Genomic DNA, 17944 nt, shown 5'->3' with positions numbered 1-17944 from the left:
AAATTATTCGCCTATGTCCGGAACATACCTATATCGTGCTGTTTGCCCTAGCGCTCCTCGAGTGGGGTGTTAAGATACTCTAGTGTGAATATTCCGTGTTCAGGTAAGTTTCGGCAGCCAAACTAGGCGTTGTCTTGTGCAGAAGAAAGTGGCGAATTCGATAGGATATATTTCGGAGTGGAAAAGTGTGGAGAACATTGTTGATTTCCTACATTTATTTAGAATACCATTCCTTCAATATGGTGTCTGTAAGGGTTTTTTGTAAAGGGCATTTTTGTGACCTTAGTAAGGTTGTGGCATGCTTTCTGTTTGCCATTCCATTCCTAATAAAGGTGCCTTTCAGACGATATGCAACTTTAAGACCACGCAAGATTAAAACCAACAGGACAGGACAATGAAATTGAGCTATACTTTCGGGCCTTGCTGAGCCCATTGAGTAATCACGCATGAGTGTGAACTTTAGGCGCATTTTTCCTAGTTTTGCTGTGGACATACAGATAAAACAATGCCATATATGAAAAATTCAGACATTTCTTAGCCCTACTGACACAAAAAATAAACAAAAATCCAAAAAAGATTTTTTGAATTAATAGGCGCTAGATCGGAAAAATCCCCACTGTGCACTCGTCCAGCGTTTCGGGGGTGGGGGCGGAACAGGCGTGCCAGACCAGTGACAGTTGACACCAGTGCCGATGCCGATGCCAACCAGTGTAGTGTCAGACTCAATTGGTCTGATCTGATACCAAGACTCACAGGGCTGAAAGGGGTCTGATGCCGACAGACAGTTTAGGCGACATTGTGCGCGCTGGCACAAAACCAACGTTAAACTATGCCGTTATTCCTGACTTCTTGCATAGCATTAATCGTCTTTCATGCTTCGTTAGTACATATACCTCGTCTCGTCATGCAGTAACACACATCGAGCCCTATGTTGAGTCGTATGCATTATTGCCTTCCGTTTATCACTATTTCATCCTACATCATTCTGCACTGTGTGCTGTAACGTCGAGAACTATTGCCGCCCCAGTTTCCATCGCACAAACACACCGCCATTCAATTACACGACCTCTGTCCTTTATTACAAACTTCACCCACCCACCCACACACACATGACACACACACACACCCTCGCGCACGCTGGCCAGTGGCCGGCGTTTACAGTTGTCAGGGTTTGCAGCGGCAGGCACAGCAGGACGGGTACAGGAACCAGTCGATGAAGATGCCCTTACAGTCGTTATCCGGGTCGTAGGCCAGCAGTCTGTACCAGGTGTACTTCTGCTCACACAGACAGTTTCCGCGGCAGTAGCTGGTCGTGGGACGGCTGAAAAAGAAAACAGCCTGTGATTGGTGTACTTCTGCTCACACAGATAGTTTCCGCTGCAGTAGCTGGTCGTGGGACGGCTGAAAAAGAGATTAGAACACAACAATGTAGACGACAGACAGCGATATGGACAACAAAGAGCTAAAAAGGCACGAAGAGACAGTTGTGCGTTTGTTGTTGTGGAAGATCTGGTATAGTAGTGCGTTCTTTATCGTGGTACACAAATTTCGTCTGCCGTGTTCGGCCCAAATCGGGCTCAGGAAGTCACTACAATGAGTACAACCTGGACCAACCTTGTGCTCAGTGACCCAACCTTTTGACAGTTGAATGCAACTTGCGCTCGAGCCTCTGGTTCATTTCACAAAGGCCACAGAGGCTAGTTCACACTGGGCTCAATATTGACTCAGTACTCACGTGCAGATTTCGACGCGGATCGCCTGCGGGAAGTTTTTCGTGTTGACGATCACTCGCACCTCCTTTGCAGAGTTCTCCGCCCAGAAGGGCGTCATTATCTCCATCCGCGATTCGCAGCTGTCCACCCTGCAGCAGAGATGTGCGCAGACCGCTCAGTCGCGGGTTCGAATCTCGGCGATGGATCTATTTTTATGGTAATTGGTCGACGTTACCGTTGCCAGAAGTCATTCAAGCCGAGCATTACATCCATTCCATAACTAAATTTAATGTCACTTATGCGTTCTGTTTTCGAAAGGACAGGTGCACCAGGCTCGCTGACTCTGCAGTGCTTTAGCGCCTCAGTGAGTTTTTTTTTTTACAGTAACATTATAACATCCCATACAATGCATTCCCCACAAATCGGTTTTCCCCGCCGGTGACCTTCATACATTCCCGAATCGAATGTACCCTATTTGAGAATAAATTACCTACCTACACATTCATAATGTTTTATCGGGAGATCGAGTCAACGCTAACACTAAGCAATCCATCATCTCGTACATTCTGAGCCAAATTAACCATTCCTGAAGGATATGCAGCTTGCGCCTGGTGAAGGCTGTTGTTTCGCTACCCATACCGGACCCACCTGTGTTCGCTGTTTTTGTCAATAGTCGGCGGCGCAGGGATCGGATCATCCCGCTTAGTTCGCCGTCCCGCCGCCCGTGGCGCCACCGTCTCGTTCGCTGACCGCCTGCCGCGCCACGACTGAGAAAAAGACGGACATGACGTCATTAGAGAAATGTGTGAAAAAACACATATGACGTCATTAGGGACATGCCTGAAAAAAATGACAGATATGACGTCATAAGGCAATGTCTGGAAACGACAGGTTACCTATATGACGTCAAAGTGACAACGAAAAAGAAGAAGTTGCGAAGGAAATGCCTGCAGTTTTGCCATGGATAATTCATAGGTAAATGCCAATGTAGGTATGTCAGCGCTGTCGATTTTCCGCGCTGACAAAGGCACCGAACAGTGACATGAGCTGTTGGTTTCCACCCAATAAATGGCAAGTTTTCTCCTGACCAATTTTTTGTTTTCTACCTCGCTTCATTCTCGAGAGGAAATTCGAAAACAAATCGGACCATTTGGAAGGATTGTTGAAGGGGCCAATTTAACACCAATATTACGCGTGTCAACATAAAAGACCGACTAAGAACTTCTCTGAGAGTCTCGCCTCCGCCGTTGAGTCACTGCCGTTCTCACAATGGTTCTCACAATGGTTCTCACCACAGTTGCAGACCCAACTGACGACTGACGTCACGTAATGCAGGTTCTGGTAAAAACCAGCGGCGGTAAAAATCACCCGCCGGCAAGCTCTTGCTATGTGCAGCGCCGAGTGTCTCTCAGAGGATGATCTCTCCGGTCCGCGGCCGCATGGCTTTGAAACCGCCGCGTCTGTGTAAAAGGTCAGCTGACGCGCTCAGAGGTAGCGCTTAGACGGACGCAGGGAGAGATTGAGAAACAGTGGGAGTGGCGTGTGGGGTGTGGTCCAACAACAACAGGAGATTGAGAAACAGTGGGAGTGGCGTGTGGGGTGTGGTCCAACAACAACAGGAGATTGAGAAACAGTGGGAGTGGCGTGTGGGGTGTGGTCCAACAACAACAGGAGATTGAGAAACAGTGGGAGTGGCGTGCGGGGTTGTGGTCCAACAACAGGAGATTGAGAAACAGTGGGAGTGGCGTGCGGGGTGTGGTAAAACAACAGGATATTGAGAAACAGTGGGAGTGGCGTGCGGGGTGTGGTCCAACAACAGGAAATTGAGAAACAGTGGGAGTGGCGTGCGGGGTGTGGTAAAACAACAGGATATTGAGAAACAGTGGGAGTGGCGTGCGGGGTGTGGTCCAACAACAGGAGATGGAGAAACAGTGGGAGTGGCGTGCGGGGTGTGGTCCAACAACAGGAGATTGAGAAACAGTGGGAGTGGTGTGCGGGGTGTGGTCCAACAACAGGAGATTGAGAAACAGTGGGAGTGGCGTGCGGGGTGTGGTCCAACAACAGGAGATTGAGAAACAGTGGGAGTGGCGTGCGGGGTGTGGTAAAACAACAGGATATTGAGAAACAGTGGGAGTGGCGTGCGGGTTGTGGTCCAACAACAGCAATCATGCTAAGTGAGCTGATGGCCAGTGCTCCGTGTCCATATTTAACTAACTTTAATCCTTATTTGTTTATCTCTTTGTTTACAAACTACTTCTAAGGATTGCACTTAAAACATTTTACAATCAGATGCACGAGACAATAATGTAGGGGACTGCGATCTGGCGCACAGCAGGGACCAGGCTTGGCTCGTCTCGGTGGAGAACAGAGCTCTGACGTACGGTGTCGTGGGTTCTTCAAATTATGATGCTTTTTGGATCATTATTTGTTTATCACCAATATCTATATCACAACATTCCGATTACTTTCCTTCAAGGCAACGTAAAATGGCACTTCGTAACCGCCCGCGGTATCGTGCCACAAGCGTTGACCAATGATCTGTTCGGTGCTGGAGCAAGGTCGTAACAGGAAACACGACCATGAGATGAATGGAAAAGCTGGTGATATTACACGACAACCCTGTAATCTCTAAAATACAGGGTTGTCGTGAGTCGTAACTTTCACTATCGTTCATGGGACATTTGGAAAAGGCGCACTACCGTCTTGACCCGGTGATTTCCTTTTTTCTTATTACGCTGCACCCGAGGATGACACGTTTGTCACGTGTTGATCCGCCAGTTGCCGCTTCGTTCAACCGGCAGGTAAGGCTGACTCAAGCCTGTCCCTGGTCACCCGTACAGGATGGGATAAGCTACGGGCTTACACGACAGATTATGTGGCGACTCTGCTGTTAGGATTGTCACAACCCTGGCCTGAAACTGCCACAGAAAAGTCGACAGTGGAATCGGGCCAAATCTTCAGGGCAAGATGCCGTCGGCACGTGAACAAGGAAAGTGGGCTCGTAAGAATAAATTTGAGTCATGTTTGTGATGACATATTACTAGGGCATAAGAAGTCATCTATATAAATGCCGAAATTGGGCTATTGGTTCAAATGAAATAAGTGATAAAGTACGCTGCTCGGTACCACCTTTTATATTTGAAAGAAAGCTACCTAATGACGGTAAATCTTCTGATATTTCCTAAGTTAACGAGTAAAGAGTCGAGTTGTCTTTTAGGGCTCTGGGCAAAATACTTAGCTCGTTTTAAATTATATTGCTGTTTCCTTAGCAGGTTGTAGATAAAGAGGCCTTTATACTGGCTTTAAACTCATCAATTTACCGACATTTAGTTAAAAAAAGGACATTTCGAGTGATTAGATCTGATTACTGGACCTCGTGTTAAGTGGGAGACTTTATTCAAAACGCATAAATAACGGCCATGGTAGGTACACGTTAGAATTGTCAGGCAGTGTGCTAACATCCGGACATGCAAGGCTGTGGAGTGTGGAACATTGTGTGAGGTATATGCACTATGCACTATGCGCGCCTCATATTGTTTGGTATTGAGCCTGGTTGAGCGATACGGAGAAAACAACACATGACAAAACCACTACCGGTTGCCGATAACTAACTCTTGATAGTACGTCCATAAAATACATCAAAGTGTGCTTAACGCCCTAACCACACCGTTTAGAAGAGGGTGGATTGATTGGGATCGGAGGGCATGTGATGTGCCAGTTGTAGGCTTTCGTTTTTTTTTATTAACTTTTGTACTACATCGACTACCTAAATCGTAGTTATTAACTTCATATACCTAGTTAGTTATATCCGCAATTGCTTTATAAAACCGTTGTGGTGTAAATTGCAACTACATGATTTGAATGCAAAATGCAAATGCGTATACGAGATTTTTATGCAAAACTGAACGTCGTCGTATTTTTTGCCGTTTTATGAAATCGGCCGCTGGAAATCCGCGATTCTCACGGCGGAGACATTGCATGAACCTTAGCGAGCACAAGTATCGCGGTGAACACTGAGCTCGACACCGCTTTACGCAACGGTCAGGCTTTACGGGGTGGGTCGGGCCGCTTATAATGCTGAGAAGGGATGAGACGCATCAGGAATTATAATTCGCCTAAAACTGGGGTGCCATGTTGCAGGCTTATTTTGGAGCGTGAAGAGGTAGCGCAAAGGTCACCTAAATACGGAAAGGAATGCTGGAACTATGTTTCAAATGGCGACTTACGTGACTGGCTGATTTGCTTTTTTCGTGCAAAGGGACAAAGTCATGATTTCTTAATGTGGTTATTTGATCAAATATAACAATTTTTCTCTTCTGAAATTAGTTTAGGAGTAGTGGACTCACCGTCCGTGTGGAGTAGTGGACCCGCTGTACCGTGTGGACTGTGGAGTAGTGGACTCACCGTTCGGGTGGAGTAGTGGACCCGCTGTACGGTGTGGAATCTCCGCATCCCCGGCATGGTATTCGGCATCATACTGCCGGCCATGCTGACGTTCCTGGTGGTGACGTCACTGGGCGGCGGAGCCATGGTGACGTCACTGGGTCGCGGGCCGGTGGTGACCTCGGCAGGGGGCTCCTCTCCGAACATCCTCAGCGTTAGAGCCTTGTTCAGGTCGATGAACTGGTCTATCCGCTCCCTGGGAAAGCATAATGAATAATGGTCATATAGGCGTTCTTTTTTCATTTGCCTAGACACAAAATAGAACAATGTGAAAAGTAATGCAAAATAGTTTGATGCCATCCTGCGATAACATATATTTTTCAAAACCTCTGAATTCTGATCATAGTTTCATCTGATTTAAGCATTTATTCGTCCTTGCCTTCTTGAACGTTTGTCCTAGACTCCTATACCCACTCGACTGACAGGTTCTTTGGTTCTTGCCACACAATAACTTCTGGCACCCGTACCCACGGCGGATACTGCGCTCCCTGCAGTGGCGTATACAGGGGGGGCATGGGGGCCATGGCCCCCCCCTTTCCGCCCAGCCGCCCAGATGGCGCCCCAATTAGCGCCGAATAGGCTGATGCCGTTTTACAGGGAACTCTAAAAAAGACCGAGTCATTCTACGTCTCACTCTCCGGTAACGACATTCGGCCAAGTCAGACCGTCAAAATTTTGGGTGTGCTGCTCGACCGACACCTGACGTGGGATCCCCACATAACCATGGTTGTGCGTCGCTGCAACTCCATCCTCGCATCCCCCCACAGAATCCGGCACCACCTCACACCTGACGTCCTTAAACTCCTAGTCCAAGCCCACGTGTTCCCACACATTCAGTATTGCCTGTCCGTCTGGGGAGGAGCCGCCAAGTGTCAAATGCAGCGCGTCCAAAAGACGATGAACTTCGCCGCCAGACTTGTGACCGGGACGCAACGGTCCGAGCATATATCGCCGGCGTTGGAGTCGCTTGGTTGGGAGAGGGTGAATGTGATGCTGCGCCGCCATGATCATGTTCACGTCCAGAGAGCCCTGTATAATGACCAATGTCCCCCAGCGATGTCGGCCATGTTCACCCGCCGGGCCGAAGTGTCGTCACGTGACATTCGCGCGGTAGCAGCCGGGAAGTTGCAGCTCCCGAGGTGGCGGCTCGCAAGAACTCAGCGGGAGTTTGCATATAGAGCGGCAGCATCGTGGAATGCGAAGGACACCGCCACAGGCACCTGATTTTAGAATGTCAACCTGCTGATGTCAACTTCCTACATGCGGATGATGCGTTCGCGAGTGTTTTAATGTAATCGTCGATGTGTTTTAACGTAGCTTTTGCCATTGTATCAGTATCATATATTTTTACCTGGGTCTCATTTAGCTCTTATGTCACCATGTCACATTCCTGACCGGATTCTTAATACCCACCCCGTGGAAGAATTCTAATAAATGACTTTGACTTTGACTTTGACTTTGAACATGAATTAAAAAGTGATGTGCAGACAGGGATCGAACTCAATATCTCTTTGGGGGTGCCTGGACACCCCAATGTTCTCCAGGGCACCCCGAAATAGGACCTGAGCCCCCAATTATGAAGGGCGCCCCTCCGGAAACCAGAAATTCCGAACCCCCAGGTTCGATGGCGCCCCTGTAGAGTCGCTGGCACCCACCTGAACGGAGCAGTCGCCCCATGAAAGGTTGATGGCGCCCCTCTAAACCACCTGGCGCCCATCTGAGACTCACATTCGCCCCATCCAAGACAACGCCCCTTGAGACTGCAGTCGCCCCACACAAGCTCAAGGCGCCCATCAAGAGCGTCCGGCGCCCTGCTGAAGGCAACAGTGGCCCCCATCCATGCCCAATGGCGCCTTCAACGCCCTTCTAAAAATCACAGTCGCACCATCAATCCGAGGTCGCTGGCGCCCCTCAAGAGCCATTGGCGCCCATCTGAACCGGGACTTCAGTCGGTCCATCCTAGATCAATGGCGCCCCTCTGAAAACTACTGGTGTCCCTCTGAAAATCCCAGTCGAACCATCCGAGATCAATGGCGCCCCTCCAGAGCGTCCGACGCCCTACTGAATGCAGCAGAGACCCATCCAAGCATCGCACCCATCTAGAGCACCCGGTGCCCTTCTTAACCCTCGCCCGTATAGGGGGGGGGGGGGGTCGAACGGACCCCCCCATGGTTTTTCGCGAATAACTCTTGTAAAAAGCGGCCGATCACGACGAAACTTTCAGTACCCTCGCGTTCATCAATTTCACACCTACCCTGAAAATTTCATGACCCTGACCCAAATGACCTTTGACCTGTGACCTACTTTTCGAAACCATGTTTGGCTGGAATCGCGATTCGGCGTACTTCGGCTCGCATTAGCCGCGCGTTTGCAGTCTTTTCGTGGTTTCAAGCGTTCAAACATGTGATATGATGTTGCCCCCATGCATTAGGGTGGGTGTCAAGGTCACCTGAAGGTCAGGTCAGGTCATTGACCTTTGATGACCTCGGTTCACTTTTTCGAGTTTTACATGTTTCTAGGCCAGTTTTTGGAGCTGAATTCGAATTTAGCAACCATATGAACATTTACGAAGTAGTTTTGGTGCCTTCGTAACATGTTACGAAGCTGTCAGAGGCGGTTGCCACCTACTACGAATACCCTTACTGGTTGACCTGACCTGACCTGACCCGACCTGGCCTAAATACATGAAGACATCAACTGTGATCAAAACTAACATGATATTCGTGATCAGCACCCCGAAAAACCCCATAGCAGCCACACTTTACGACGTTCTAACAGGTCCCGATTTTCCCGCCTTTGGGGTCATTGACCTGACCTGCAAGGTCAACCAATGACCTAGGACCTTAAAATTGGGTATCATCGGCTTCCTCTCGTCACGGACAACACGCTCGTTTTTTTCCGCGAAGCTCTAGCTCGATCAGGGGCGAAACGGCAAGGGGGGGGGGTCCAACGGACCCCCCCCCTTATACGTTCGCGGCTGGAAAAACACCAATACGGGCGAGGGCTAAGATCACATTCGCCCTATGCGAGGTCGTTGGCGCCCTCCAGTAGTCACGGACGCCCATCTGAACGGAGACTTTAGTCGCCCCGCCCCATTCAAGATCGATAGCGCCCCCCCCCCCCCGAAACCACTGACGCTAGGTAATTATTTGACAATGGGGCTTTCTCATCGACACCAAGGGCCCTTTTCAAGATGCAGCAGCCAGGGGTCGCCGAGCTGGGCTAGGATGTGCCAAGCGTTTCTTATGAGGCAGCCTCGTTTGTGCCACCGCCACTCGTTGCGATACCGCCCTCAATGGGACGACGCCGCCCCTTCACCGTACAATGCTACCCCTCAATGCAAGTGGTGCCCCTCAGCGCAGTGCCGCCCATTGCGATGCTGCCCCCGCCTAGCAGTGCGGTGCCGCCCCCAGCGTACGCGTTTTTTTTATTGAACCTGCTGGGGGTGTTTGAACACCCACTTCTAACTCAGCTTGTTGGCCACGTGGAGACACGCAGTAAGCGGCGTTCGAAAGAGCGTCAAAAACTATTACAAAACTACTTAGATCATTTTAAGGTTAGGTCGAACTGGTCGAAGAGTTTGATTTTCGGTTGTCAGGTCCCCAGAGACAACCGAAAATCAAACTTCGCCGATCTGACATTTTTTTCGACAAAACGGCGCAAAAGTCAGGATTTAGAAACAGATTGAGCTACAGCGCCGCAGCAAAGCGCATTCGATAGCTCTTTTTATGCTCTTTCTGATTAATTATCTCAGATTTGACCTAAGATAAACGTTTTACCCTCAAAATATACGTTTTTGCGGAGGACGTTTATCTGTAATACCTTTTGGCTCAGACCTGCACGAGATTAGTTTAACCCGCGCCCTGCTGGGGGTCCTGGAATTCCACGCCCTGCTGGGAGGGGGGGGGGGTGAACACCCAACCCTCTCTAACTCGGCTCCTGGGCCACGTAGCGATACGGAAAAGGCGGCGTTCGAAAGAGTGTGGGAAATTAGGAAGAAATCACTTCGGTCACTTTTTTGGTCAGGTCAAAGATCAGGTCACCAGAGGTCATTGAAGGCCAAAATTCGCCGATTTGTAAGTCAGATGTCGACAATTTTCAACAAATTGACGCACAGCTCGGAAGCTAATAAAGCTGCACAGCCGCGGAAAAACGCATTTGATAGCCCTATTGACGCTCTTTCTGGGTAATTTTCTCGGATTTGACCTACCGTCAACGGTTTTGCCTGCAGGGGATTAAAAGTAACAAAATAGCCGATTTTTTTTGGGGGGGGGGGGGCGGCGGGAAACCGTTTTTCTGCAATAACTTTTGACTCAAACCTTGCACGAACGTTCTTTTACTAGCATCGTGTTCCTCTCGTCAAGACGTGTCGACTATCACTTGACCTTGAAAGATCAACTTAAAAATTTGACCTCAGGTCAAGGTCATGACCTGACCGGTAAGGGTCAAGTTGCATATCAGTCGATCCGTATCGTCGAGCCAAACACACCTAAGATGTTTTCACCGCTCTAGTATGCCCTTATCAAAGTTATTCGCGAAAAACAGTCAGATACCATTGGTGACCTGAGATGACCTCAGGGGCATAACAAGGGGTCAAGGGAGCCATTTTCATGTTCAGTGTGTCAAAGATACTAGTAAGTAGTAATTCAGTGTTTTAGAGTGTTTATGATGACTTCCGTCTAAATAAGACCACTTTCAAATTTCTTCCATTGACTCCCAATGGGGAGGTCGCAAAATTGACCTGACCTTAGGTCATCGATATCAAAATTCGATGATATACATTTTGTACATGATGTTGCTCTTATTAATCTCTGAAAGTTTCAAAGCGATCGGTCCCTCGGCGTAGCTTTAGCAGACATTGAAACTTTTGATGTAGTGAGGTCACTTGAACTGACACTGACCTTAACCCTCGCCCGCACATGCCATTTTCCCATCCTAGAACGCACATGGGGGGGGGGGGGGGGTGGTTGCCACCCTCCCGCGCCATTTCGTTCCTGTTGGAGATAGAGCTTAGCAGTAAAGACCAAAAAGATTCTTTGGGAAGAGACGAATCCAATGATACCCAGTTTTACCTTCTCAGATCAGTCATTGACCTTCCAGGTCAGGTCAAACTAAAAAATGTTGCTGTTTTGGGTCACCGTTGGATATCAAGTGCGCTGCTTATCAAATACCGATGACGATGCAGTCGATGCTGTTTTCTGGTGCCAAGCCAGCTAGAACCTCTTTGTCACACTATCCGACCAGAATTTTACTGCTGATGTCATTTCAGGTCAAGTTAGGTCAAGGTCAATTATATGTGTTTGTATGTCTGTGTGTGTCTGTGTGTATACTGATGTGTGCACCGATTGTTTTTGGGTCAATATCACATGAAATCATGATCTGAGAAGCTTTTACCAAAAATGCAGTCAAAAAAAAAAACTTCACAAAAAGTAAATTCAGCTTGCCTAAAACGCAATTATCTTAGATGACCTAGGTTGACCTTGACCCTGACCTTGACCCCTGTACATCGTCGAACAACATGTTCCATGATAGGTGGGAGGTAAGACTGGCAAAAAAGGCCGAAATCAGGGTGTCAAAAGCTCACAAGGCCCATGGTAAACGCAAGATGTTGAGAATTGGCCATTTAGGTCATGACATGACCTGAAAAAGAAGGTCATATCTCCGAAATAAAAAATCACAGAAACTTGAAATTTTCAGTGGACATCGAGAAAGGATAGACGAGCAGCTATACGAAAAATCAGCCTTCTAGCTCTAAAAATGTTGAGTGCAGAGCAGAAAGACTGCCTGGGGGGGGGGGTGGCAACCACCCCCCCCCCCAATGTGCGGGCGAGGGTTAACCCGCGCCCCGCTGGGGGGGGCAGAATCTGCCCCCCCTCCCGTTTTTCGCCAATAACATCTAAACGCGTTACGCCAGCGACGTCAAACTTACAGTACCTTATCATACATCAATTTGACACGTTCCCTGAAAATTTGAGCGAAATCCGTCGGAAAATTTTTGAGAAATTGACGTTTTAGTGACGTCATGTTCGCCATTTTCGCCTCAAAAACGACAAAATTTCAAACGCCGCTAACATCTTCATTTTTTAAGGAATCAAGACGTAACAAAAAAGGTTATACGTGATTCTACTTTCTCTATCAAATGGCTATCTCGGTTTTTTGAAAATTTTGGATTTTGGCCCAATTTTTTCAAAAAACTGACTTTTTTGGGAAAATAATGATAAAATCTAAAATTTTGAGTGTATCGAAAAAACCGGAATATATGTCAGAAAAGTGGTCTATGTGCACCTACATACCAATTTTTAGAAGAATCGGTTCAAAAATGTGGGAGTTATTCAAAATTTTATGACGTCACAACACACAAAAATTTTGAAAAATGATTTTTCTGGAAGTTCTAGACCTCGTACGGAAACAAAAATAGCACCATTCGATTCGCCGTGAAAAACTGAATCAGATAGACACCTTTTTAGGCCTTAACAACCAACTTCAAAATTTGACCTCACTTGACCTGACCTTGACCTGACCTCGACCTGAAATTCATCCAGAGGTGGTCCATATCACTTATTGAGTGTGCCTATTGAATTCTATGAGTAAAATGACCCATAAAACATGTGTCGCACATGCCCTTTTCTATATTTTGTTTTTGGTGACCTGACCTGACCTGACCTTGACCTTGACCTTTGAATGACATTGTATGCAACGAATATTGTCTTGGTAGTCTAAGGACACGTTTTGGGCAATCAGTCTCCGTCCATTCTTCGGCAACTACGGTGCAAGGCCGATACTGTAGAAACTTGCATTTTGTACCCTTGACCTGACCTTGACCTGACCTCTGACCTACTTAAGCAAAAAAAATTGGACTCTTAAGATCCGCCTTGTTGAGAGCTTTCGATTGCCGTTTTCCCCGTCTTTCTACGACCATCGGTTCGGAAGTTAGACAGGGGGGGGGGGCAGAATCTGCCCCCCCCAGCAGGGCGCGTATGGCTGAATAGCCCAGCGGGGCGCGGGTTAAGCGACCTGGGTCTGAAATTTTCACAACATATGTAGAACAAATGTATAATAAGGTGTGCCAAAAACGGCGGGACTTCGCGCCGCCGTGTTTGGGACATTCGCGAAAAACCGCAGGAGGGGTGTTCAACCTCCCCAGCAAGGCGTGGGTGAGCCGGCATCGTGTTCCATTTTTCGAGACGAGTCAAATGAACTCGAATTTGACATTAAAAAGGCATTTTGAGAATTTGACCTAAGGTGAAGGTCATCACCTAACCGGTAAAGGTCATATTGCATATTAGTCGATCCGTATTGTCGAGAAAGAAAATATTATATAAGGTGTTTCATTGCTGTACCATATATCTATCACGTTATTGTCCAAATCCTACTGGAGTCCTTTTATGACCTGAGATGACCTCAGTAGCATAAAAGTGGTCACATCACGAGTGAAATTATCCGAGTAAATGTGCCATGTTTATCTGTATCCCGATGTTTCAGGGTGTTTTCGTTCTTCAGAGGAAGAGCATTTCAATTTTCTCCCATAAACCCAAGCCGTGCAAGGGGGGTGTTTTTACGCCCCCCCCCCCCACTAGGTTTTTCACGAATATTTCAAAAACGGCGTCGCGCAGCGCCACCGTTTTTACTTTGGATCAGTGAGTGAACTTGTATATATATTTTTTTTTTGCATACAATAAAGGTTGTATCTATCGAGCAACGTATATTTTACCGTTTCGGATTGGCATGGATGCCTATTTTTGGGAATAAAATGTCCGAAGCCTGAGATCGTTTCCTATTTCGTGCTAACTATTCATCAAGATCAAGGTGTTTTGATAAAAAACACTGGGCTGCAAGTTGGATTAATTAGATTTTATGAAAAATCAGCGAAACCTGTTTTTCATACTCGTATTTTGCAACTAATAAATCATGCATTAACCCGCGCGGGGCTGGGGGGTAAATTTTACCCACCCTCGCGAATTTTTGCAATAACTCAAAAACGGCGGCGCGCAGCGCCGCCAAACTTCCAGTACCTTTTTTACATCAATTTGACACGTTCCCTGAAAATTTGAGCGAAATCCGTCGGAAACTTTTTGAGAAATTGACGTTTTAGTGACGTCATGTTCGCCATTTTCGCCTCAAAAACGGCAAAATTTCAAACGCCGCTAACATCTTCATTTTTAAAGGAATCAAGACGTAACAAAAAAAGGTTATACGTAATTCTACTTTGTCTATCAAATGGCCGTCTCGGTTTTTTGAAAATTTTGGATTTTTTCCAAACTTTTTTTCAAAAAACTGCCTTTTTTGGGAAAATAATTATTAAATCAAAAATTTTGAGTGTATTGAAAAAACCGGAATATATGTCAGAGATGTGGTCTATGTACACTTACATACCAATTTTTAGAAGAATCGGTTAAAAAAAGTGGGAGTTATTAAAAATTTCATGACGTCACGACACACAAAAATTTTGAAAATGAGTTTTTTTTGGAAGTTCTAGACCTCGTACGGAAACAAAAATAGCATCATTCGATTCGCCGTGAAAAACTGCATCAGATAGACACCTTGTTAGGTCTTAACAACCAACTTCAAAATTTGACCTCACTTGACCTGACCTTGACCTGACCTCGACCTAACATTTATCCAGATGTGGTCCATATCACCTATTGAGTGTGCCCATTGAATTCTATGGATAAAATGACCCATAAAGCATGTGTCGCACATGCCCTTTTCTATATTTTGTTTTTGGTGATCTGACCTGACCTGACCTGACCTTGACCTTGACCTCTGAATGATATTGTATGCAGCGAATATTGTCTTGATAGCCTAAGAACACGTTTTGGGCAATCAGTCTCAGACTATTCTTCGGCAACTACGGTGCAAGGCCGATACTGTAGAAACTTGCAATTTGTACCCTTGACCTGACCTTGACCTTGATCTCAAGGCTCGAACTTTAAATTAAGGACATGTTTTTAGTTGTTCGTGATGAGATCTTCCGATTGGCGTTTGAATTTTCCAAATCGGACCATTAGTTCGGGAGATAACAGGGGGGGGGGGTAAAATTTACCCACCCCCAGCCCCGCGCGTTCGGCTGGAGACCCCAGCCCCGCGCGGGTTAACAATGACGTTATATTTTAGACTGATGCCCCATGGAAGGCAAGACTGGCAAAAACAGCCCCTTTCACTAGCTGACAATGGCGCCCCTCTCAAGGGAAAAAGTCGCCCCCTCGAGCACCATGCCCCCCCCCCTTCGAGCTGATTTCTGGCTACGCCACAGGCTCCCTGCACCTATACCCACGGCGGATACTGCGGTCCCTGCTATACCCAAGATTCTTACAGATAAGGTTGGGACGCCAGTCACGTGATCCTTTTTCTGCTTTTGCCAACCCTACTCACGATTTTCATAAGCCTTGATTTATTCCTTGCACGGAGGCGTTTGTAGTTATTTTAGATACAAAAACTAATTCAATGATATTTGAAATTAACAAACAGATTTTACTCGCAATCTCAAACAAAAATTGAATTTATTCGCGTTTCATGAATTTAATCAGCTGGCAACCATCACCCATCGCCCTCGATGTAGTCGAACTTGGCGCACTCAGATAGTGTTAGAAATTTGTGACGCTTACTTGTTGCTATGGCGACCGAGCGGTACCTACGATTTTCATTTGTCAACAAGTGCTTGCGGAGCTGCCGCTCACACTTTTGAACACAGTCTTTATGCGTCAGTTTGTTCTACGCGTCATATCTGAAACATGTTTCGTGAGGCTCCAAAACCATTCAATTCATCTCCTTCAAAAGAAGTTTTTGTAACATTTTCGATATGTTTTTGGGCTTAATTGCTAGCTCCATTCATCTTATCTTGCGTGAGGATAGTCATCACTCGGGGACCAGTCGTTGAAAGCAAGGAACAACGACGAGAAGAAGGTCTTGTAAAAAGTCGCAGCGATTGCATTGAGCATTAAATGAAAATATTTTTACCCCCCACCGCCTCAGGCGATCACGTGCTGTCACCCACCTGGCTATACCCACGGCGGATACTGCGCTCCCTGCACCTATAGGGTGTTCACTAAAAATTGACACAAACTTTGAATGGCTGCATATCAAAAGTGAAGCAAGCTATTACGATGCAACTTAGCATAGAGTAAAAGGGACGTTTTTTTCATTGCCGAACATAAAATTTCACGGATGTAATGAAAACAGTGGCGTTGGAGGTCGTTTTAAACAAGGACTACCAAAAGCCCATTGGCAGGCTTACCCAAAATAGCACGTCAATGGGAGAGTTTGGCACGTACAAATGCCAAATGAAAACTTAAAATGTCAAATTTAGTTACATACCGTACAGTGGGACGAAAGTTCTAGAGGGTGTGGGAGTCCGAAAAGCTGAAGTGGTGTAATTGTGAAGATATTGACCTGAGGAAGGGTCGGGGCCCCGAAAATGCACGTGGAGGGGCTTTTTGACACCTCACGGCGCAATGCTGCTGATCAGTAAGGCATTAACTGTGCCTAAGCGAAGAAGATATATCACACCTGAGACTAGGCTGAGTTACAACCGGCGCAAATGATTTCTCGAAGCGACTGGGAACAACATAAGGTCAGAGAAGTAAATATGCTATGGTCAAAAAAGGGACAAAAAATGCAGAAAAAAGTTTAACTATTTAAGGTAGAAAAATCATGTTTTTAGTTAAAGGGCGACAATTGACTAGACAATGGAGTGTTCTGTTGTGATGTGATCGATGATACAAGGGCTAACGTCCATTTAAGTGTCAGCATGCAAGCTAACGCTGGATGCCGTGGTGTATGTGTTATTTCAGAGAATATCATCAGTTCGACTTTATTCCTCCAGACTGGTCCTTTACAATACGATACTTTTTGAGCCAAGTGTATTATTAAGCACTAGAGGTTCATGCAGAACAACATATGTAACCACAAGGTGATTTTCTGGTCCGACCTCGCGCCAGCACACTAACCAAGGGGTGCCTTGAGGGCCCCGGCCGATGTAAAAATTTCCATTGGAACGAGACCCGATAACCCATTTTCCACGCCTGAAATTTAACAAATGAGTATCTAATGTGATTTGCCTAAGGTTATAACGTATGTTTGTGTCTTTCGATTTCATACAAAATATCAACTGGTTGCTCATTACCACCATCAACTGGCCAGCATCACGGTCCACTGGTGCCAGAGCTTGTGACAACACTTCCAAGGAAATGTCCAAAAAATGACCTATGGGGATCAGGCAAATCTGTTGACGCTCTAGGGCTTGCAGCAGATGCAATATGCATTACAACAATGCCTCGTTTGTTTAAATCGGTACATTTTTACCGAAGATACAGCCTGCTAAACTTTGTCTCAATTTTTAGTTAACACCCATTATGCTTACGCGGGATACTGCGGTCCCTGGTCCCATAGATACATACTGCGTCCCCTGGTCCCATACTTAAGCGGGGTACGGCGTTCCTGGCCTTAGTTACACATACGCCGGGTAGAGCGCTCCCTGTCTTATACTTACGCCGGGTATAGCGGTCCCTGGTCCTGTACTTACGCCGGGTAGACGCTTCCTGGTCCTGTACTTACGCCGGGTAGAGCGTTCCCTGTCCTATTACTTACGCGGGGTAGAGCGGTCTCTGGTGCTGTACTTACGCCGGTTAGAGTGGTCCCTGGTGCTGTATATACTTACGCCGGGTAGAGCGGTCCCTGGTCCTGTACTTACGCGGGGTAGAGCGCTCCCTGTTCCTGTACTTACGCCGGGTAGAGCGCTCCCTGGTGCTGTACTTACGCCGGGTAGAGCGCTTCCTGTCCTATACTTACGC

General features: G+C 46.9%; 1 protein-coding gene across 1 annotated transcript in view; it reads right to left on the bottom strand.

Moving 5' to 3' along the window:
• Positions 1-1062: 1062 nt before the first annotated feature.
• Positions 1063-17944, bottom strand: part of LOC122368296 (protein spaetzle 3-like) — a 42234-nt gene continuing 25352 nt past the window's right edge. Inside the window, exons 2-6 of the mRNA XM_043342103.1 lie at positions 17943-17944; positions 6117-6351; positions 2361-2479; positions 1736-1861; positions 1063-1321 (exon numbers count right to left, since the gene is read on the bottom strand). The exon at positions 17943-17944 is cut by the window's right edge and continues 120 nt beyond it. Of these exons, the coding sequence (XP_043198038.1) occupies positions 1165-1321; positions 1736-1861; positions 2361-2479; positions 6117-6351; positions 17943-17944 (639 nt within the window). The 3' untranslated portion in view covers positions 1063-1164. The remainder of the gene's footprint in view (positions 1322-1735; positions 1862-2360; positions 2480-6116; positions 6352-17942) is intronic.

Source organism: Amphibalanus amphitrite, unplaced genomic scaffold (genome assembly GCF_019059575.1).
Source record: "Amphibalanus amphitrite isolate SeventyFive unplaced genomic scaffold, NRLGWU_Aamphi_draft 000937F_arrow, whole genome shotgun sequence".
Taxonomy (NCBI): domain Eukaryota; kingdom Metazoa; phylum Arthropoda; class Thecostraca; order Balanomorpha; family Balanidae; genus Amphibalanus; species Amphibalanus amphitrite.
This window is presented reverse-complemented; position numbering and strand designations above follow the sequence as displayed.